At 47.5% G+C, this 21,170-nt stretch overlaps 1 protein-coding gene across 1 annotated transcript; it reads left to right on the forward strand.

Annotated features, from left to right (window-relative positions):
- The first annotated feature begins 6,190 nt into the window (after window positions 1–6,190).
- Window positions 6,191–19,412, forward strand: UNC119B (unc-119 lipid binding chaperone B). The gene is made up of 5 exons (XM_031000986.3): window positions 6,191–6,500; window positions 9,052–9,165; window positions 12,393–12,504; window positions 12,634–12,806; window positions 15,688–19,412. Exons 1-5 carry the CDS (start codon window positions 6,257–6,259, stop codon window positions 15,798–15,800), a joined length of 756 nt encoding a protein of 251 aa, XP_030856846.1. The 5' UTR covers window positions 6,191–6,256; the 3' UTR covers window positions 15,801–19,412.
- The last annotated feature ends 1,758 nt before the right edge of the window (window positions 19,413–21,170 follow it).

Here is a 21,170-nt window from a genome sequence, read left to right on the forward strand (position 1 = left end):
CTGTGCTTTTAGTGCCATGATGTACTAGTTTTAAAGAGGAACCTTTGAGTATTGATAACTGATGAATCTATGATTACATGGAGGTTTTATTATTTCTCTGAAAAAGTAACTTTTAAGACTTGGTGATACAAAGATCTATAAATATATACAGAAATAAATTCTTAAAAAAGTGTTAGGAGTGCAAAATATGAAAAATCATTTTATTTTCTTTTTTTGAGGCTGGGTTTTGCTCTGTCACCCAGGCTGGTGTGCAGTGGCAAGATCTTGGCTCACTGCAGCCTTGACCTCCCAGGCTCAAGCAATCCTCCCACCTCGGCCTCCTGAGTAGCTGGGACTACTACAGTGTGCAGCCACCACACCCAGCTAATTTTTATACTTCTTGTAAAGACAGGATTTTGCCATGTTGCCCAGGCTGGTCTCAAACTCTTGGACTCAAGTGATCCGCCCACCTCAGCCTCCCAAAGTGCTGGGATCAGAGGTGTGAGCCACCATACCTGGCCTGAAAAATCATTTTCTTCCCGATCCCTCTAATCCCTAAAGGATAATACAGAGGACATTCTGGTGTGTATCTTTCATTTTAAATGTATTTACATATATATATGTGTATATATGTATTTACATATATATGTGTGTGTGTATATATACACACACACACACACACACACACACAGTCTTTTTAAACAAGTGGGAATATACCATACATGTCATTCTGTGCCATTTTTACTTAATATGTCTTAGAGAGTTAGTTCATATAGATGGGTCAGTACATAGAGACTTTCCTCACTCTCAAGGGCTGTACAGTATCTTATGGTTAGATTGTAATTGATTTTACCAATCCCCTGTAGATGAACATTAAGATACTGCTCATTTTTTGCCAGTACAAACTGCTGCAGTGAACATGCTTATGCATACATCTTTGTGCGTATGTGCAGGTGTTTCTTTAGGGAATTCCTTTAAGGAATTACTGGATCAAACAATATATGCATTTAAAAATTTGAAAGTACTGTCCTCCATGAGGCTATATGAATTTTTACTCACCAATCTTGTGCTGTGACTTTGGAATATGCCAGAAATCTCTTTTGGAAACAGGTAGGATATAAATAATAAATAATGCTTTTTAAAAACAGCCCTCTGGCTAGGCGCAGTAGCTCACACCTGTAATCCCAGCACTTTGGAAGGCTGAGGCAAGTGGATCACCTGAGGTCAGGAGTTCGAGATCAGCCTGGCCAACATAGTGAAACCTCGTCTCTACTAAAAATATAAAATTAGCCAGACGTGGTGGTGGGCGCCTGTAATCCCAGCTACTCGGGAGGCTGAGGCTGGAGAATCACTTGAACCTGGGAGGCAGAGGTTGCAGTAAGCCAAGATCATGCCATTGCACTCCACCCTGGCAACAGAGCAAGACTCCATCTTAAAAACAAACAAACAGCCCTCAGCCAGATAGTAGAGTGACTTGGTACTAAGGAAATTACTAGCTCTTAGTCCCAGACCACAAGGCATGCCTGCAATCCCAGCCATGGCTTGCTAATTCAGTCCATGCCATCTCTGGGGAGGCAGCAGAAAGCAGGACTGAACTTTCAGTCTTGGCAGAAAAATGCCAGCTGATGATGTCTTGCTTACCTTGGTTACACCAGCTCTGGGCCCCACCTGCCTGGCCTGATTTGAAGGCAGACTGCCTGGCTACTCTGGGACTGCCCTGGAAAACAGCCACTCTCACACCTCTTACAGGGAGGAAAACAGCCAGCTGGAGGGAGTCAGCCCCGAGCTGGGGGGAAAGGAAGGCTGGCCCTCTGCTTTTGGTGTTGGGATTACTATTTAATGCAGTAGTCCTCTATTTTCCTTCTTCCCCCAAATAAAGTGTTAGTATATGTAATTTTCAAAAGACATTTTAAAAGAGCCTTTCCCCACACCTCAAAAAATTTGAAGTGGAAAGGCAGATTGGAGGTTACACCCCTAATTTTTCCTACCCCTTTAAAAAATGAAATTATATATATTTCCTTCCCTTTCCCTTTCCTTCATTTCCTTCCTTCTTTTCTCGTTTCCTTCCTTTCCCCCCCTTCTTTCTTACAGTCTCACTCTGTCACCCCTTGAACTCCTGGCCTCAAGCAATCCTCTGGCTTTGGCCTCCCAAAGTGTTGGTATTACAGGCATAAGCCACTGTGCCCAGCCAGTCTATTCCTTTTAACCAAAATTCATAGGTAGTGCCCAGAGAGAGTACAAGCTCTGACTCATATGGCAGTATTTAATTAAAAAAAAAAAAAGCCAGGCATGGTGGCTCACGCCTGTAATCCCAGCACTTTGGGAGGCTGAGGCAGGCGGATCTCCTGAGGTCAGGAGTTCAAGGCCAGCCTGATCAACACGGTGAAACCCCATCTCTACTAAAAATACAAAAATTAGCTAGGTGTGGTGGCGGGCACCTGTAATCCCAGCTACTTGGGAGGCTGAGGCAGGAGAATCGCTTGAACCCGGGAGGCGGAGGTTGCAGTGAGCCAAGATTGTGCCACTGTACTCCAGCCTGGGCGACAGAATGAGACTCTGTCTCAAAAAAAAGAATAATAAAAATAAAAAATAAAATTAAAAAACAGGCCAGGCGCAGTGGCTCACGCATGTAATCCCAACACTTTGGGAGGCTGAGGCAGGTGGATCACAAGGTCAGAAGATCGAGACCAGCCTGTCCAACATGGTGAAACCCCGTCTCTACTAAAAATACAAAAATTAGCTGGTCATGGTGGCGCATGCCTGTGTTCTCAACTACTTGGGAGGCAGAGGCAGGAGAATCGCTTGAACCCAGGAGGCGGAGGTTGCAGTGAGCCGAGATCGTGCCACTGCACTCCAGCCTGGGTGACAGAGCGAGACCCGTCAGAAAAAAAAAAAAAAAAATTAAGTTTGAGGTTGCTTTTAAATTTTAAAAGAAAGTAAGGCAACTTTGGCATAGAGTTTGCCTTCCAGACACAGATCCAAAAGTATTTTCTTTTCTTTTCTTTTTTTTTTTTTGAGACAGAGTCTTGCTCTGTTGCCAGGCTGGAGTGCAGTGGTGCGATCTCAGCTCACTGCAACCTCCACCTCCCAGGTTCAAGCGATTCTCCTGCCTCAGCCTCCCGAGTAGCTGGGACTAAAGGAGTGTGCCACCATGCCCGGCTAATTTTTGTAGTTTTAGTAGAGACGGGGTTTCACCATATTGGTCAGGCTGGTCTCGAACTCCTGACGTTGTGATCTGTCTGCCTCGGCTTCCCAAAGTGCTGGGATTACAGCCGTAAGCCACTGCACCTGGCTGGTATTTTCTTTTTAAAAAAGTATACAAGCAGCTCATGATTATATGCTTGAGATAAAATAGTACAGAAGTAGTTCTAAATAATGTCAAAAGTGAATATATTTCCTTTAGTCTCTTCTGATACTCTCCTCCCCAGACATAATCAAAGTTAATGTCTTAATGTATATCCAGACCTCTTCCTTTACAGTTACAAATGCATATTTATATTTATGTCTATGTCTATTTTTTTTTTTTTTTGAGACAGGGTCTCACTCCCATGGCCCAGGCTAAAGTGCAGTGGTGCGATCTCAGCTCACACAGCCTCGGCTTCCTGGGCTCCGGTGATTCTCCCACCTCAGCCTCCTGAGTAGCTGGGACTACTGGCATGCACCAACACGCCCAGCTAATTTTTGTATTTTTAGTAGAGACGGGGTTTTGCCATGTTTCCCAGGCTGGTCTCGAACTCCTGGGCTCAAGCAATTTGCTCACCTTGGCCTCCCAAAGTGCTGGGATTACAGGCATGAGCCACCACACTCGGCCCACATCTAAATATTTATATACTTTTTATTTTAAATAAATGGGATTCTCGGCTGGATGCAGTAGTGCCACTGCACTCCAGCCTGGGTGACAAGAGTGAGACCCTGTCTTAAATAAATAAATATATAAATATGACTCTGTGCCTTGCTTTTTGCCCTACTTAATATATGTTTGAGATCTTTCCATACTAATATATATGTCTCATTTTTTAAAACAGCTCTATGTAACGTGAATGGATACAAATGTAATTTATTGTAATTTGTCAATATTACAAATCTCTGTGCATACATGTAGGGTAAATTCCTGGATGTGGAATTGCAGGTGAAGAGGTTACATTTGCCATCATCCCTAGAAAGAGAAAAGCCATGGTCCAGGTAACTAGTCTTGGTGCTGTGAGAACAAAGGCTCCGTAAATAAGTATATGGGAAATGGCCACATGCTAAACTACCCTCTTGGCCATTCACAATCAAGTAGCATATTAAAAGTTCTGGAAATTCTTCAGTAACCACTCTGTTGAGTGGTTTAAAAAGAGTTGTTTGCAAAAGGAAAGACTTTAATTCTTTGTACACGTTTATTAAAATCTCCCTGAACAGTTAGTTAAATGCCACCATATGCTAATCTCTCGAAGACAGTACAGCATTTGGGTAGGAATTTGGCCACACACCATGCCACCCAATTGGGCAGCTGGGGTGGGGTCAGGTTTGGACTTTGTCCAGGAACCAAGAGATGCCTGTCTTGGTGGCTTTGGTGAGAGGGACTCAGCAAGCAAGGCCTGGCAAGAACGTCAAGAGGCTCTGGGGGAGGGTTGCAATTTTACTCTAGCCTGGCTGAGAGGTGACGTCAGACCTAGCAGACACACTGCATCAATCAGGCCCAGGCCTCCAACACAGAACTGCGCAGATCTAGAATCCCCAGAGAAGGAGCCTCTCAGGGTGGAAGACGGTAGACCACATCCCCCTGTTGACCCACTTCTGGCCAATTGGTGAGGTCATGGCTAACTTCCAAAGCTCAGTGCAGATATTGCCTCTGTGAAACCTTCCGAAGCCCTCAAGCTCTTACGGCCAGGTCAGAATAAACCACTCCTGTGTGTTCTCCTAGCACCTTTGCTGCATCTCTTAGTGCAGTCAGTGAGTCTAGTTTGTCTTCCAGTTCCTACTAACTTACCTTGTGAAAAGGAAGGGTCACATAATGAATTGTGTACTTTACAGTCTTCTCTAACAAAAGTGGGAGCTCTTCGATAGTGGGATACTGTTTGGGCTCTCATTCAATCATTACTGAGCACCTACCACGTGTCAGGCATTAGCTGAACTGCTGGGAATTCAGGGGTGAGGCAGACCCAATCCCTGCCCTCACTCTTACATCTCCTGTAGCCTAGCCCAATGTCTAGCCCAGGGCCTGGCACAGTAGGGCTTACAGATGGCAATCTCATTGGAAAGTTTGTCTTGAAACTGCCTTTGCAAAACAAACACTGCTTTAACTTACCTTCTATGCTAAATATATTAATAAACATTTTCTCAAGATGCATTGTCCACTAATAGCTTAGTGTTGAAGAACAGGCCTTGGGTCAGATGGACCTGGATTCAAATCCCTGTTCCCTCCTCTTACTGCTTGAGGGACTTTGGACATGTTACCTGACTTCTCTGAACTTGAGCTTCCTGATCTGTAAAATGGAGACAGTAATACCTCACAGGGTTGTGAGGTGAGGAGCCTGCCCTATAGCAAGTGTCCTGCCATATAGCAAGTGCGCAGTAAACACTGGCCATTCTTGTTGGTGTGATTACTGGGAATTAGTTGCCATTGTGCTGTTGGGACTGGTGACAGAACTCTTGGACTGAGAATGCCGAGATGGTGCACGGAAGATTCTGTGTGCTCTTTCAGACCAGGAGGAGGATGAGGAGGAGGAAAGTTTATATGACGTAAATTCATTTGACCGTAAGATATGTATTTAAACATCGTGGACGACCTTGGGGGTCTGATGGGGAGTGGGGTTGCTGAAGCTCCAGCCGGCCCTAGGCCCTCCACCTGGCAGGAGCAAAGTTGGGGCAGTAGCCGAAGCACCGCCCCCCCGGCCCCCCAGGAGTGTGCAGTCACCTAGTTAGGCCTATCTTGGCCTGCCCATCACTCCTGGCCTGCGGTCTCCTAACCCTGTGGCAGCAGCAGCATTCCCTGAATGGATCGAAGGCTGCCATGGTGTCGTCCGCTGAATTGCTATAGGAGTCAGCCCAGGGCTGCTCATGTGCACCTCAGGTTGCTGATGGCAGCTCTAGTTATTTGGGGATGGAAGTTTGGGGAGAGTGGGCCTTGCTCCACCCTGTGCGAAAGGGAATTCCACCGGCCCGCGGGCGCCCGCCCCCGCCCCCGCCCCCGCCCCCGCCCCGCCCCGCCCCCTCCCCGCCCGGCCCCGGGCCCCGCCCCCGCTCTCCATAGTTACCGCGCTGTGGAGGCGGCGGCCATCTTGGCGGCTGAGCGATGAGCGGGTCTAACCCGAAGGCTGCGGCCGCGGCGTCGGCGGCTGGGCCCGGGGGGCTGGTGGCTGGCAAGGAGGAGAAGAAGAAGGCGGGCGGCGGCGTCCTGAACCGCCTGAAGGCGCGGCGGCAGGCGCCCCACCACGCGGCCGACGACGGCGTCGGGGCAGCGGTCACGGAGCAGGAGCTGCTGGCGCTGGACACCATCCGGCCCGAGCACGTCCTGCGCCTCAGCCGGGTCACCGAGAGTGAGTGCCGCGCGGGCCGCGCCCTCCCCTCGCTCCGTGCCCCGGCTCCCGGAGCCTTCAGCGGACCCGGCCACTTGACCAGCGCGGGGGTCCCCCCCCGACCCCCTCGGCCGGCCAGGCCGCGCTTCCCGCTGCCCCGCCGGCCGGGCTTTGCCCCCGCCACGCTCACGTAGCTCTGGTGGGGAAGGACTCTCCTGGGCTGGACCGCATTCCTGTGAGTCCGGCCACGCTAGGATGCCGTTCGGCCGGTCGGCCCCCCAGCTCTGCCGGACCTGTTTGGGTAGAGGGCCCCGTTCAGCTGAACTGGATCCTCCTGAGCCGGCCGGGGGCCGAGGTCCCCTAATAAATGGGTCCCTGGACCCTCAGCCTGGAACCCCCGGCCATCAGTGAAGTTCCCGCTCAGCCAGGCCCCCCCAGCCCTCTGGCAGGCCAGAAGCCTTACCTGCTTCCTCCGCCCCGGCCCCATGGCAGCCCTCCCCCATTGCAGCCTGCCCGGCCTCCCTCCCTCTTTGGGTCGGGAGCGTTGCCCCTTAGTGTGCAGATGGGTTCTTCCTCAAAACACATAGCCGTGGCATTTCCTGCTCATTTAAAACTGTGCCACATTAAAACAAAAATAAAGTTTCAGTTTGTGTACAGACTCCGACATGTGAATCCTGCTTTTGACATTCTCGTGAATTAAGAATGATTTCAGGGTTTCAGAAATGCGTTTCCTGCACAAAAGGCAACCATCCTAAGCTTTTTCGTTGATAGGAGGATGGGTGGGAAGAAAAATGTTGCCCAGTCCCTGCCCTGGGTGATCTCCCTTTTTCTGTTCTCTGCCAAGCCAGTCCCTGACTTGACGTCTTTTCTCTTGCTGCTGTTTTCCATGCAGGAGTGCATTCACCTAGTTAGGCCTATCTTGGCCTGCCCATCACTCCTGGCCTGCAGTCTTCTAACCCTGTGGCAGCAGCAGCATTCCCTGGATGGATCGAAGGCTGCCATGGTGTCTGCTGAGCTGCTATAGCAGGCAGCCCAGGGCTGTTCAGGTGCACCTCAGGTTGCCGATGGCAGCTCTAGTAATTTGAGGATGGAAGTTTGGGGGGAGTAGGCCTTGGTCCACCCTGTGCGAAAGGGAATTCCCATTTCCTAAAAGAGTTTTAATTTGATTCTAGATATTTGGATGCCCCCGTTTCCCAATACTGTTTGGATTGAGACTGTCCTTACCAGGCCTGAGCGTATCTTTAGACATTCTTGCTAGTTTTATTGAAACAGTGTGAAAAAGCTTCTTTTCTTCTGAACCAGTTTTCATTTGGGGCTCTGAAAGTACAGATGCTCAGCACCTGGTCTTGGTAACCTCATGCCCTCTCCTGCCATCTAAGTGAGTTAGGGTATTCTGTGCCTGGCCCTAAGCAGGATTCTCAGTGGGCACTCAGATCCTATCTGGGGGCTTGGGATTGTTGCTCATTGTCCAAACCCACCTCTGCAGCTTCTTAGAGAGAGTCTGGCAACCTCTTTGTTACTCTTCTTAACGTCTCGTTCATTCTATCCAGCAGATTATTTGAGTACCCTCTAAGAGTCCAAAGCCAATGTTAGCCTTTTTAGCAGTTACAGAATAATCAGTAGTTGTCAAGTTTGCCGTCTTACTCAAGAGACAACTTGTAAAATACGAAAACAACTAACTCAGGCAATAAAAGATCAAGTGTCAAAATGAGCTGTGGAGAAGATGCTGTCCAGAATCATCCTAGAAAGAAATCAGTGAAATTTGCTGTGATTAGAATTATTTCAATTTGCTGCTCACGTTCTAGTCACTTGGGCCTAATGTCTTCACCGGCAGATTTATCCTCTTGCCTGGATATGTATGATATGTATTGTCTACTGTATGATTTTGTGTAGCCCACAAACTAGGTTTGTACATTTTTAAGTGGTTGAAAAAAACTTTAAAATCTTGAGACACGTGGTTATGTAAAATTCATATTTCAGTGTCCATAAATACAGTTTTACTGGAATATAGCCACATTCATTCATTTGCGTATTGTCTGTGGATGCTTTTGTGGCTACAATGATAGAGTTGAGTAGTTGTGACAGAGACCATGTGGCGGCAAAGCCTAAATTATTTAGAATCTGGCTCTACAGAAAAGTTTGCTGATCTCGGCTTTCTTACACTGACAGTTGGCAAACTAGCGTTGGCAAACTCGCACTGTATTATCTGCTAAGTCAGTTTAAATGTCTTAGATTGGAATTCTATAAAAAGTTCGCCCTGTTCTGACATCCAACTTGATAGATGATGAAAGATTTTTATGTGTTTCCAAAGAAATCCACCTTTTCTATCCTAGTTTCTAAAAGTTTTGCAATTTTTCATCCAAAGCAAGTCCTTGTTCTTTTTTTTCTTTGTTGGATCCCCTAATTCTGTCCATACAACTTCTGCTGGTGATAACACATGAGAAAGTTTTTGGGAGTATTTTAAGTGTATTGTGTAGGAAAAAATCTGAGTTTGCTTCAAAACTTGAGAATTAAATAAATGGTAGTTTTGGAGGATTATCCAACAGTGTTGGTTTCTCTCTCTTCTTTTCAGATTATTTATGTAAACCCGAAGACAACATCTACAGTATTGATTTCACCCGCTTCAAAATTCGAGATTTGGAGACAGGGACAGTACTTTTTGAGATTGCCAAACCTTGCGTTTCAGGTAGGCCTCTACGTTGTGGTGACCACTAGACAGTTTGGAGCCAAAGGTCTTTGAAACTCAAATCTTTGTGTGCCGCTGCATCCTGTTTCTTGGACTCCAGTGTGTCCCACTTCTGTGACCTCTTCCCGTGGCCTGGCCTGCCAGGCATGGTATGGTGGTTTGAAGCTGCGTTCAGAGGCTGATGTTTGTTGGATGTCTATTCTGTGCTGGTCACTGTGTTCCACGTCTTTGTGCACATCAGTGTATGTAATCCTCACACCTCTTTGAGGAATTACTGTTATCTCTGTTTTACAGCGAAGGATCTGAGGCCTACAATTCCCAGGCGGCTCTTTCCTAAGGCCCTGTGCTGGTTCATCTTACCATGTTGCCTCCAGTTGGGAAAGGAATCCTTGAAATTAAACTATAATGAGGAAAACTCACCTGAGCCTGGAGCCCTCTTGGAGGGTGATAGGGAGGATCCTGGTCCAGACATGAGGCAGTTTGAGCCATCTTCTTGCTCTCTTTTACATATTGCCTTGGAGTTCCCAGACCTAGTTTGGATTTTAATCTCAACCATTTTCTGGAAGAACAGACCCAGGAACTCAACTACTTGGGGTTCCTTAAATTAGCCTCCCATAGCCGCTTCCTGTGCTTGTGATAAAGTGCCAGGGTGACCTGGACCACAGAAGCCTTTGGAGCACCTCACTGGAGGTTTAGCGCCCCCTGGAGTTAGTCATTTGTTAGAACACTGGTACAGATACCCATAGTATCAGTGTGGTTTGTAAACTTACTTTGCAGTGTTTCTCATCTGATTTGCTACTTAGAGCCTGCAAATTTGATAAGGCCCCGATTTCACCCCTACCTGGTGGTATTTATGCTATCATAATCTAATACTGACCAAGGCACCTAAAGGCTCAAGTTCATGGGTAGTTTTGTTGTTGTTTTGTGGGGTTTTTTTGTGTGTGTTGTTTGTTTTGAGACACAGTCTTGGTCTGTCACCCAGGCTGGCGTGCAGTGGCACAATCTCGGCTCACTGCAACCTCTGCCTCCTGGGTTCAAGAGCTTCCCCTGCCTCAGCCTCCCAAGTAGCTGAGATTACAGGTGCCCACCACCATGCCTAGCTAATTTTTGTATTTTTAATAGAGACAGGATTTCACCATGTTGGTCAGGCTGGTATCAGACGCCTGACCTTTGATTCACCTGCCTTGGTCTCCCAAAGTGGTGGGATTACAAGCGTGAGCCACCGCGCCTGGTTGCTCATGGGTAGTTTTTTATTGGGATGGTCAGATCAAGACCAACTAGCTTCCTGGGTCTGTGGTGTTCTCATCTCTAAGCCACATATCACAGTACCTGGGACATTGCAAGGACTCCAGGCCTACTACAGGTATGTGGATTTGGATTAGACTCAGAGTTGTCATTTCAATATAAGACGGAACTGTTTCAAGAAGGTCAGCTGAAGAGACTGTAAAGTATCTTGGTTTTCAGTCTCTCTAGTTTTTACATTTAAGGATCTTGATTCACTTGTAATATTCCCCACATTGAGGCTGGGTGCGGTGGATCACACCTGTAATTCCAGCACTTCAGGAGGCTGAGGCAGGCAGATCACTTGAGCCCCAGGAGTTTGAGACCAGCCTGGGCAACATGGCGAAACCCCATCTGTACAAAAAATACAAAAAAATTAGCCAGGCGTGGTGGCACATGCCTGTGGTCCCAGCTACTCAGGAGAATGAGGTGGAAGGATGGCTTGAGCGTGGGAGATCAAGGCTGCAGTGAGCCGTGATCACTGCATTGTACTCCAGTGAAGGTGACAGAGTGAGACCCTATCTCAAAATAAATCAATAAATATAAACAATAGAATATCCTCACACTGAATCACTACCTTTCTGCAGCACTTGTTCTGATGAATTTGAATCCCCAAGATTTGCTGTCTCTCTGAGTCACATTGTTGGAGCCAGGGTTTTAGAGTCTCTGGGGGTGAACCCCTACTCAGCCTGGTTGCCCAGTCGCTCTCGGGCTTGTCAAAAGCAGAGATGTTTGATGCTGAAAAAGTCTTCTCTTATGTTGTACCCATGTACAGCTTAGACCTGGAGAAAATATCCTCACTGGACACTGGAGGGTACTAACTCCTATTCACATTAGAATGCTTGTTCTCTGATTCTTTTTTTTTTTTTGAGGCGGAGTTTCACTCTCGTTGCCCAGGCTGGAGTGCAATGGCACAATCTCGGCTCACTGCAACCTCCGCCTCCCGGGTTCAAGCAATTCTCCTGCCTCAGCCTTCCGAGTAGCTGGGATTACAGGCATGTGCCACCACGCTGGGCTAATTTTGTATTTTTAGTAGAGACAGGGTTTCTCCATGTTGGTCAGGCTGGTCTTGAACTCCTGACCTCAGGGGATCCGCCTACCTCGGCCTCCAAAAGTGCTGGGATTACAGGCATGAGCCACCGCGCCCAGCCCTCTGATTCATTTTACAAATCTTTCATCTCCTGGGTTCAGGAATGGACTAGACCGGAGACCAGCATTAACCTTGTAGAGGCCACCACATCTGCTTCACCCTTTCCCAGGTAGTCAAAGGGTTAGGCCTGGTATGGCCTAGAAGTAAACATCAGTCAAGGAGCTATAGTATCCCAAGGCTGTAGGTCAATGTCTTCTATTTAAATAACAAAATTATTTTTAGTGGTTTATCTTTGCAGCCTGTCAGAAATTTTTATATTCGTTGAAATAACTTTCTGATAAGTGTCAACTTTTGTAGCCTCATTCTTTTAGGTTGGTGCTAGCGCTTCAACTTGGTTAACAGCAGACCTAGTCTGAATAGAATAGACCATGTCAGAGGCCCAGTTCCCAGCTTGTGTTTCAGGTTTCACCCTTAGGATATGGCATAAGCTCTCAAACTATTAAAAAAGGCTAATAGCTTAGTGTTGAAGAACAGGCCTTGAGTCAGATGGACCTGGATTCAAATCCCTGTTCCCTCCTCTTACTGCTTGAGGGACTTTGGACATGTTACCTGACTTCTCTGAACTTGAGCTTCCTGATCTGTAAAATAGAGACAGTAACACCTCGAAGGGTTGTTGTAAGGAGTCTGGACTATGGCAAGTGTCCTGCTATATAGCAAGTGCGCAGTAAGCACTGGCCATTCTTCTTGTTGGTGTGGTTACTGGGATTGGTTGCCATTGTGCTGTTGGGACTGGTGATAGAACTCTTGGATTGAGAATGTCGAGATGGTGCACTGAAGATTCTGTGTGCTCTTTCAGACCAGGAGGAGGATGAGGAGGAGGGAGGTGGAGACGTGGACATCAGCGCAGGACGTTTTGTCCGCTATCAGTTCACACCGGCATTTCTCCGCCTCCGGACAGTCGGGGCTACGTGAGTACCATTACTACCTGAGGGGAGAACATTCTGTTTGTTCACAGAGAAGAGTGTTTTCGGTTGGGTTTTGGGTTGGCTTTAGAGGAGGGAGGAGGCAAAGTCGGGCTTACAGTATTTATTTTCCAGGGTGGAGTTCACAGTGGGAGACAAACCTGTGTCAAACTTCCGGATGATCGAACGGCACTATTTCCGGGAACACTTGCTGAAAAACTTTGACTTTGATTTTGGCTTCTGCATCCCCAGCAGTAGGAACACTTGTGAACATATCTATGAGTTTCCCCAGCTTTCGGAGGATGTCAGTATGTATCCCCTGACCCTTACAGCACTCTAGATTCTGAGGGCTACAAGGAACAAACCTTGAAACCCATCTGGTCCAGCGCCCTGGCATTGTCTCGTGGCAGTGCTGACATGATGCATATCTAGTCATTTGACCTCAGGCTTCTCATTTTCTATTGCTCCTGGCGCCTGTTCCAAACTCTGACTCGGCCCGTATGGGAGCAATGAAGGGTTTGTTTGTTTGTTTTTGTTTTTGTTTTTTTCCCCTGAGACAGAGTCTTGCTCTGTCTGTTGCCCAGGCTGGAGTGCAGCAGCGCGATCTCGGCTCACTGTAACCTCTGCCTCCCAGGTTCAAGTGATTCTCCTGCCTCAGCCTCCTGAGTAGCTGGGGTTACACCACGCCTGGCTAGTTTTTGTATTTTCAGTAGAGACGGGATTTCACCATGTTGGTCAGGCTGGTCTCGAACACTTGACCTCATGATCCACTCTCCTCGGCCTCCCAAAATGCTGGGATTACAGGTGTGAGCCACCGCCCCCGGCCCTTTTGTTTTTTTCTCTTTTTTTTGAGACGGAGTCTTGCCCTATTGCCCAGGCTGGAGTGCAGTGGCGCAGTCTTGGCTCACTGCATCCTCCGTCTCCTGGGTTCAAGTGATTCTCCTGCCTCAGCCTCTCGAGTAGCTGGGATTATAGGCGCCTGCCACCATGCCTGGCTAATTTTTTGTATTTTTTGTAGAGACAGAGTTTCACCATGTTGGTCAGGCTGGTCTCGAACTCCTGACCCTGTGATCCACCTGCCTCAGCCTCCCAAAGTGCTGGGGATTACAGGTGTGAGCCACTGTGCTCAGTCTGAAGGTTTTTTTTTTTTTTCTTTTTGAGACGGAGTCTTGATCTTGTCACCCAGGCTGGAGTGCAGTGGCGCAATCTCGGCTCACTGCAAGCTCTGCCTCCTGGGTTCATGCCATTCTGCCTCAGCCTCCTGAGTAGCTGAGACTACAGGTGCCCACCACCATGCCCGGCTAATTTTTTGTATTTTTAGTAGAGACGGGGTTTCACCGTGTTAGCCAGGATAGTCCCAATCTCCTGACCTCGTGATCCGCCTGCTTCGGCCTCCCAAAGTGCTGGAATTACAGGCTTGAGCCACTGCGCCTGGCCAGTCTGAAGGTTTTAATAATACAGGCCATCCTTTTAGATGCCTCTTGTGGGAAGACAGTGCCTAAGGGAGATAAAAGGAGGCCTGTGACCATCCCTGGGACTCTGATCAGATAAAGCACCTCTCCTGTGCACTGTTAGTCATGGTTTCCCATTGTGTTTTAGTCATTGGCCCTTCACTTTTTTCTTAATCAGAGCTAGATGTGAAACTGCAGGCTAAATAGAATCAAGGCCAGAGGACTTCTTTTCCATTCCCTGCAGGATAGAGAGTTGATTGGATAAAGTGTTGAGATCGATCCAGCAGGAAGGAATGGGGCTGTTGTAGATTTTGGGGCAGGAGTGAGAAGGTGGAAATACTGTTTGAGGAAGAGTGGCCTAGACCTGGGGAGGGCACCAGAGGGAGAAGGCTGCTGCCGTGTAGCCTCGGCAAGGGAAGATGGGGACCAAACGAGAGAGAAAGAACAGCCCGTGTCAGTTTCTGCAACTTTGGCCTAGCCACCTCAGGTTCGCATCCTTTGTGAATAGTTAGGGAAAATTCAAGTCATTTATGAGGGTGTGAATGGAATCCTGTGACTAGTGATGCCTTTAGTTGCCTTCCTGGCATCACTGATTGGTCCTCTCAGAATCCCAGGTCCTTAAGAATTGTCATATTCTGAAAACCAGATAACCTTTAATCGTGTGGCAGTACAGCTCCCAGGTAAAATGAGGATTGCTGAGATGTGGGGCAGGGTGTTGACGACAGCATCTGGTTCTGACTTGAACCCCTCTTCCCAAGCTGGCTAGAATATGTAGATACTTGCAAGAAAAGATGATGTATAGTGTTATAAGTTTTACCCATGAAGCCAAATCAGCCTGGAGGGCAATATTATGCATATAAACCGAGTAGTTTTGGCATTGGTGGGTTCAAAGAACTTTAAAAAATCAGTTTCACTTTTTGAGAACTGTGGTGAGCAACAGCATTTCCTCCAGGGGACTCCACATGGCATGTAATCATTAACTCAAAACTGATCAGAGGTAGTATTATCTTTACTCTCCAGTATGGTTAAAGACTCAAAATGGCATGTAATCATTAACTCAAAACTGATCAGAGGTAGTGACTGTTAACTATCTTTACTCTCCAGTATGGTTAAAGAGGTCTGGGCAGTTGCCTGAACAAACAAGACTTTACTTTAGATCCCAAGACAAGCAGACCTATTGCTGAATCATTTGCGAGTTAATACCCAGAAGGTCTCCGGAGAAGGCTCCCTGCCCTGTGTTCCTTGCACTCATTCCAATCTAGGATTCCTTGGGTTGTCAGGGTGGTGTGTGTAGGTGGGCACAGTGAGGCTCAGATTTCTGAATTTGGAGTGGAATGTCTAGAGGTGGGCCACTGACCGGAGGCAAGGGCTGGCTTTGGTCAGCTGAGAGCACTGAGTAAATAGGTTGGTGGGGTCCATGTTGGGAAGAGGGGTGAGCACATTTCCCTGGTATCTTGGTTGAAGAATCCAGGCTGGAGATGACAGAGGAGGCCATGGTGGAGAGTTGATTGCATCCTTATGTTGAAATGGAGATCATGTTCAGCTGGGGGGCCTCTGTGGTCTCCCCAGCTGTCAAGGGCTGCCTCCCTCTGTTCTGACCTCATCGTTATTCTGGCAGAGTATACTCTGAAGCGCTGGCTTATTTTGGAGGGGATACAAAGTTTTCTCCCACCTACCCTGTGGGGCAGACTCAAACATAATTCTTTGCTTTTTTCTTCCTCCTTTGCCCGACTTGCAGTTCGTCTGATGATTGAAAATCCTTACGAGACCCGCTCTGACAGCTTCTACTTTGTTGACAACAAGCTGATAATGCACAACAAGGCTGATTATGCCTATAATGGAGGCCAGTAAGTGCTGCAGGAGTAGATAGGGGAGGTGCTTTGCCGCGGCCACAAGATCCTGGCACACGGAGATGATCGAAGCTGCAGTTTGTCAACACACATCTGGAACCTGGCCCCAGGAAGCCAAGGCTGGGGTGGCAGTTTCCTGCGCGCCAAAGGAGCTGCCAAACAGTGCTGTGTTTTCTTCCCCAGTATTTTTTCTTCCCTTTTTTTCCTGCCCTGTAGGTTGCAGAGGTACTATAGTAAAGTAAAAGGTTAGGATAAGGGTCCTGGAATCCAGATAAAAAAGTTTATTTTCCTGTAGTTCTGGCTGCCTGTTGGTTGTCTTGACGACCAGGCATAGCTGTGCCTGGTGAGAAGGCTCTGGCCAGGACCACCAGCAGGTCAGCAGCTCTTAAGGTTCCTGGGTGCTGTGGGAAGCTGAAAGGTAGGCCTCTTCCAGGTAGCTCCTCCTCTCAACTCCGGCATTGCCATCAGCGCAGTCTGCCCTCGATCTGTGTGAAGTCTTAAACCAACTGGAAGAAACTTGAAAGGGTGGGGAGGGAGGGAGGTGCCAAGAGTGGAGGCACCAAGGAATGGGTGATGCTGCCAAGCTGAAGGGTCTGCTTTGTGGAGAGGCTGCTGCTCTGTCTGACTTCCAGGGTCTCAGCCAGCCCTCCTGGGAATAGACCAAGGTTTCAGCCTGGCAGTGCCTTCTGTTCCCATTCTGGAGGACAGACAAGCTTGCTCCACATCTCCTGGCTCCTCCCTTCTGAATCTCATGAAATAGAATGAGTCAGCTCTGCTCATGGAACAGTAATATCTCTTGAGGCCAGAGCAGGTCTTGTATTTTGTTTTTTTATTTCCAGACTTCTTTCGGGGAGGTTTTATAAAATGACAGTGGTGTTCCCAGCATATGTGATATGTGGTTAGACTTCTGATAGTATTAATCCACTTCCTGGGGCTAATCTGGCTTATGTTGGGAGGATATGCTTACGAATCAGCAGCAGCTTTCTAAAGGAGAGATTTGACTTTTCTCTGCACTGCACAGCCTGGAGGATTGGCTTTTGATGGGGATTTGCCTCCGAAGCTCTTTGTACATTTCTTGTTTAGGAGGGTTTTCCTATCTACCTTTCTACTGAAGTAGTTTCTGGAACTATCCTGGTGGATCAGAGTTAAGTAATGCAGTCTGAGCCTTCAGACTGCTAGTTAGAATTGTTTTAGGTGTTCAGAAAGGGCAAAATAGGCTGATGTGGCCTGTCAGAGTGATGTGTTCTCAAAAAAGTTCACTTGCACATCTGTGGGCTGCTTTTGTCCTCAGACCCTTAGTGGACAGACTCCACAAACCCTCTGATGAGATGATTGATGTGGCTAGGGTCCAGTTAGCATCAGTAGAAGGATGTCACTAGGAAAGGCCCAGGTATCTGGTAAGTGACTGTGAGGTGTCACAGTACCTGTGACAGGAGAGTGTCCTGAAGTGCTTGGGAGAAAGGCCGTATGGGGGCCAGGAATGGAAGAGACAGTGTGTGGCCACAGAAATTCGTGTCCATCCACCACCAGTGCTGCTCCCTGTGTGGGCTCTAGGGCAAGTGGCCCCAAACCTTGGCCCAGTGCTTTATACCAGGCCAGAGTCTTGGCAATGCCACATGCTGGCAGCTTTCTCACTGAGAAGGTCCTAGCTTACCCCTGTGTGCTGGCCTTGGATTCAGCCCCGAGAGAGGGGAGAGACCATTCCTCCTGTGAAGTGGGTTCCTTATCACCAGACCGGCCACTCTCAGAACTGGCGTCCACCGTAAATCCAGGTGCCTTACATGTGGCTCTGTCCCTTATGCTGCAGGGGAAAGCTGCATTGCCATTGTTCCCACCTCCTCACTGGCAGAAAGATGCCAGTGCTGTTAGCACTGTCTCATCACCTTCTGTTTCTCATTGTGGCTCCTCAAATGGGATTTGCATGTTCCTGTCAAGCTTAACAACAATCCCTTCTCTCTTTGACAGAGGCCCAGGTGGGACAGTTTCTACTATTTGATATTTGAGTATTATCTGGGATGTGGTTCTGGAGCTGCCCAGAGCTGTGCTTAGTAGAGTGTGTCTTGGAAACATGCCCCTGGGCACACTGTATCTGCTGCATTAGTGGGCTATCTCTTATCTGCAGTGTTTGCTTTTGCTAGAAAGAGGATGTGGAGGAAGGAGGAGGTGGGCAATCTGGCTTGAGTTGTGCTGTATCCTCTTCCTTGTTAGCTTGCCTTAGTCTCACTGGAGACCATTTGCGGATAGTGCTTGGTCCATGTCCAGCAGGACAGGGCTTTGCTGCTTCTGAAAGTCTGGTGTTCTGTATCTGGTGCTGTGGGTTCCTGTGTCTAGCTGCTCAGGAAATCTTGAGAAGCATTCCACTCTGGGGTGTAAACCAGTATGAGTTTAATATTCAAGCCTTTGTACCTGAGTTGGGGAGAGAATTGCAAGGCATACTTTCTCCGAAAGTAACAGAACCAGTCAGGCTGCCATGTTATTAAGGAATCTGAACTGTTGATAGCAGTTATCTTGTGGGTGATACAATGGGAGGCGGCAAAAAAACTACCTGCATAGGGGACCCTGCCCTTTGTCAAGAGCTGGGAGCACATTTCATCAGAGTAGCAGGCCCACCTGGTGCCAGAGGGCCTGCCCCTCCTGCTTCTGTTCCTTTGCCTTACAGTCTCCTGGAGAGAGCCTCTCTTTTCCTGTACAGCCTTTGGGACAAAATGCCCTTCTAGCTTCTCCAAAGAAGATCCGAGTTTATTTCATTCTATGTTTTAAAAGGTAAAAGGACATAACAAGTGAAAGAAGTTTTGGGCTAAAGTAGGCTATGTCTCCTTATATATTAGCTCAATACTGTTTTGCAGAGAAAACATTTTTCAAGCATGTGCTTCCTGAAGACACCTCAGTCTTTGGGCCATTTGATTTCCAATACATAGGGTGGAAGAATGTGATTTGGGGCTGACCATAAACTGGAAATTTGTGAAATGGCAGTGATTGGGCAATCTTCAGTTTATTTTTTCAGTTGAAGTGGAACTCATTTCTGGAATGGATTTAATAGTCTGTGTCTAATGTACAAACTGGGTGAGTCCTGCCTTAGTGTGTCCTGCCCCACCGGTACGCTTCCAGGATACTCTTTTCCCCTCTGTAAAGTCACTTTCTTCTGATGGCCAGTGTCACTATGATGTCAGTGAGGTCTGGGGGTGAGGACAGTGTGTCCTGAAATTCACAGGACTGACTCCTCACCCCAGTGCACGAGGATTCCTGTGGTATCAGGTGCTGCTTTACCTGGTGTAGGAGCCTAATCATTGAACCATTGTGTTACTCACATTCCATGTCACAGAACATGTCAGCCTCAAGAAGGATTTGGTGGAGGTGGATTTACCACTGGTTTTACAAAGGACCGTGTAAAGTCATTGAAGTTGTGAAAGTCTATTTTTTTCCTGTAAATCTATTTTTTACAGAATATAAGAAACATCAATGACCTGATCTGTCCTTCCTCCTCCTTCCCGCTTCCCCCAAAATCACATTCCAGTTTTTACTGTCTTTGTGTCCAAAGTAAACTAGGTGACTTATTTGTATAAAATGTTATTTTGCCACATGAGACAGTAATAAAAGAAAGATTTTCACAGTATGTCTCCCTCATCCTGTCTCCTGATTGTTGGGCCGGTTGTGTTGCTGAGGGGAGCAGGGGCAGATGGGGGCTCCAGGTTTCTCTTACTTTGGCTATTATGTGGCCCTTCTGTAAGTAGTAACTAGAGTATAGCTGGCTTCTAGGGTGATTGAGGAATTGTACTGGACTTTAGGCTTAATATTTTTGCTTTATATTTTCCCAGGGTGAGTGGCTTTGTAAATTGAAAGTTTACATGCACGTTTTAAAGGTAGGGTTTTATTTTTTTTGAGATGGAGTTTCGCTCTTTTTGCCCAGGCTGGAATGTGATGGCATGATGGTGGCTCACTGCACCCTTCGCCTCCCGGGTTCAAGTGATTCTCCTGCCTCAGCCTCCCAAGTAGCTGGGATTACAAGTGCATGCCACCACGCCCGGCTGATTCTGTATTTTTGGTAGAGACAGGGTTTCCCCATGTTGGCCAGGCTGGTCTTGAACTCTTGACCTTAGGTGATCAACCCACCTCGGCCTCCCAAAGTTCTGGGATTACAGGTGTGAGCCACTGTGGCTGGCCATAAAGGTAGGCTTATTAAGAAATACTTTAACTACAGTAAAATTTACCTCAATTAAGAGTATTGATGCATTTTGACAAATGAATACTTTTATTACCCATCACAATCATGATATAGGACATTTCCATCGTACCCACTCAGAAAGTTCCTGAGTTCCTTGTGTTTGCAGCCAGGTGACTTGCCCCACTTCGCCTCTTGCAACCACTATCTTGATTCTGTCTCTATTGGAAAACTTGGATACTTTTAAAATGAAATTTGAACGTTCATATTTACAGTCACAAAAAACTCTCAAGAGTCTGCTTTAGATGCTCTGTGGCACCTGAAGCAATTATTATTGACCTTTGCTCACAAACACAACTCACTTACTTCTCGCTTTTCTCCTGCTTCCTCATCGTTTCTTCCACCCAGGGCTGGTTCCCAGGTGGGATGACTGAAAGGTGAGGAAGCCCTTAGAGCATTTGCCAATGGGAGCCATTCATTTGACTTTAAAGTACTGAGAATTTAGAGGCGTTCTTTTAAATGCATTATTTAAAAAGAAAGGTAACACATTAAGGACTTTGCTGCATCTTTTGATTCGCTTTCCTCTAGGAAGTAGTGACCGAGGTTTCCACTTTCCTCCAAGAGGAAGAGACAGAAGTTTTGGCAAATAGGTCAATGCTGGGAACAGATGCCTGCCTGGCTGAGTGCTGGGAAAGAAAGGCAGTTGGAGGGATGTGCTGGTGCCTGGGAGGGCGTGGGTGGTACCCAGGAGGCTATGGGAATCAGAATCACACTTGCACAAGAGAAGACAAGACCCTTATGGGACAAGTAAAATCAGCATAGTTTCTTGGGCGGGGCAAAGGTGTCCTGATGAGGATGCTAGGGGTCAAATATGTGGCTGGGTTCTGCCCCAATCGGGAATGAGACAGACAGTACTGAAGTGGAACAGGGGGGTAGCATCTCCACCCACCTTCACAGCCTCTGGGGAAAAGAAAGCTTTCCTTGCAGCCCAATTCCAGGGGCCTAAATATTGAGCACCAACACAAGACAGGTCCTTGAGCTTCTCGGAGAGAGTCGGGGAAGCAGATAATTTCAGATGCAAAGTGCCTTGAATAAACAGAACGAAAGATAGAGAGCCGGGGAGGGGGAGAAACGGCTTGGTGTGGTCAGGGCAGGCATCCATGAGACCTGAACGAAGAGGGGGCATTCCAGACAAAACGAACAGTGATCACA

The sequence above is a fragment of the Gorilla gorilla genome, chromosome 10 (assembly GCF_029281585.2).
Source record: "Gorilla gorilla gorilla isolate KB3781 chromosome 10, NHGRI_mGorGor1-v2.1_pri, whole genome shotgun sequence".
Lineage (NCBI taxonomy): Eukaryota > Metazoa > Chordata > Mammalia > Primates > Hominidae > Gorilla > Gorilla gorilla.

Bases quoted from the DNA above. Each gene is read 5' to 3' on its own strand.
- UNC119B (XM_031000986.3), top strand. From the start codon at position 6,257: ATGAGCGGGTCTAACCCGAAGGCTGCGGCCGCGGCGTCGGCGGCTGGG. The intron at 6,501-9,051 runs GTGAGTGCCGCG...TCTTCTTTTCAG, and splicing joins CCTCAGCCGGGTCACCGAGA to ATTATTTATGTAAACCCGAA. The intron at 12,807-15,687 runs GTATGTATCCCC...CCCGACTTGCAG, and splicing joins CCAGCTTTCGGAGGATGTCA to TTCGTCTGATGATTGAAAAT.